At 46.4% G+C, this 1800-nt stretch overlaps 1 protein-coding gene across 1 annotated transcript in view; it reads right to left on the bottom strand.

Annotated features, from left to right (window-relative positions):
* LOC102385337 (ras-related and estrogen-regulated growth inhibitor-like) overlaps positions 1-1800 on the bottom strand; it is a 30219-nt gene continuing 28419 nt past the window's right edge. The window contains exon 5 of the mRNA XM_006019211.2: positions 1-1627. Within this exon, the coding sequence (XP_006019273.1) occupies positions 1501-1627 (127 nt within the window). The 3' untranslated portion in view covers positions 1-1500. The remainder of the gene's footprint in view (positions 1628-1800) is intronic.

The raw sequence follows: 1800 nt of genomic DNA, 5'->3' as shown, positions 1-1800 counted from the left end.
GTTCAAAGTGCCCCACCGCCATTTATTCAGTGCAAGGATGCTGCTACACATGAGGATTGGGCGCTTTAAATTAGCACGGCTCGCTAATTAAAGCGCCCGCCTTCCCACCTCCCAGAGCAAGTCTATAGATGCCCCTTGATTTACATACCTGGTAACCTGGGAGGCAATATACACATCCTGGCTACTAGGAAATTTCAGCAGGGAACGACCATGCTATCAGTAAAAAGCCAGTTGAATTGACAGAGTCCCTTAGTGACCCTCCGTTTGGATAGATAAGCATGCAGCACTTCTAAAACTATGTTGTTCAGGCTGGAATAATGTGTAAACTGAAGATCAGTTCTAGATTTGGGCGGAACATGGAGGAAGCCTGGATGGCCCTTACCTGGGAGAGGGGGGGACCCAATGGGAGACAGACAGCAGCAAATAACACAAAATGCACAGCTTCAGCCACGAGTGTAACAGCTAAAAAAAACCCCAAACCCCATCACCCACACACACCATTAAAATGTAGTTGGTGCATTCCAGCTGAGCTGGGACAGCAACAGTTGACATTTGTGCCTTGCCTAAATCGTTACTTACTGTGCTATTTAAAGGAGATTTTGTCAAGTGATTTCAGCCCCCAAAAATGATTTTACAGGGCCTGGGAATAACAGGCATTTAAAAAAAACAGTAAAGTTGCTGTAAACAAGTTTTCTTTCTTAATTTAAACATTTAAATGTTTTCTTGCAGAGCATATAATTTTAACCAGCAGAAACACAGGGAAAGCAGGCACAGAGATTAAATAATTAGGAATTAGTGGCTAGCGTTCCAGGGATGAGATGATATTGACCCTATTACTGGGGACCCTGGGCACTTCACAATCCTTAATTGTCATTGTTGCACCCTGGGTTCTTATCCTGATTTTCACAGGCCAAGGAAAGAGGTTAAGTGACTTGCCCAAGGTCATGCAGGGAGTGTCTAACCGCACAGGAAGTGAACCTATGTCTCTTATGTTTGCCTCCTCACCACTGGACCGACTTCTTTCTCCATCAACTAGAGATGCTGGACTAGTACTAAACTAGGCTAGCAGTAGTGTCAACGTTAGGGCGGCTAGGAGCTGGAACCAACTTCCAAGGGAGGTGGTGCTGGCCCCTACCCTGGGAATCTTTAAGAAGAGGCTGGATACCTACCTGGCTGGACTCATTTGAGTCCCATTTTTTGTTTAGGGTTCTTTTGTTGTTCTCCCGCCCTGGCGGGGGGTCGGGCTAGAAGATCTATTAGGTCCCTTCCGACCCTAAAACTATGAAACTATGAAACCCTTCCACATGTAAGCAAAGGGCTCCAATCTCATGAGCCATCCAGTCCCTTTTCTTCTGTGCATCTGTAGCACATGCAGTGTGTGGTGCCAGGCCCTATCACAAGTGGTCACTGGATCGCCATCCTGCAGCTCTCTGGATGGACCTGGCCAATTCCAAAAATCCAATTTGTCACAAGTGTTTCAACTAACCCCCAAGATCACTCTCAGTCAACAAGATTTGAGGGAACTGGAGGTTTTGGTTTCTTTTGCACTGGGATTGGGTGTACTGTCAGTCTCGTTGGTTCCCTGCATGGGTAGGTGGCTCTTCCTGGTTCCTGTGGATCGTTCACACTGGGATATGGGAGAGAAAATAATTTAAAACAGAAGAATGTGACTTCAGAAACACATATGGCAAGAGGAACTTGGTGGCAGGGTCCTCCCTGATGCTGCCTTTAACTCCTAACTTGAAATGGACTAGATTTCAAGCTGTGCGCAACCCTGGCCAGTGCTTGATGGAACTGGCA

The sequence above is a fragment of the Alligator sinensis genome, unplaced genomic scaffold (assembly GCF_000455745.1).
Source record: "Alligator sinensis unplaced genomic scaffold, ASM45574v1 scaffold907_1, whole genome shotgun sequence".
NCBI classification, from domain to species: domain Eukaryota; kingdom Metazoa; phylum Chordata; order Crocodylia; family Alligatoridae; genus Alligator; species Alligator sinensis.
The sequence above is the reverse complement of the archived record's forward strand: the minus strand, read 5'-3'. Positions and strand labels throughout refer to the sequence as shown.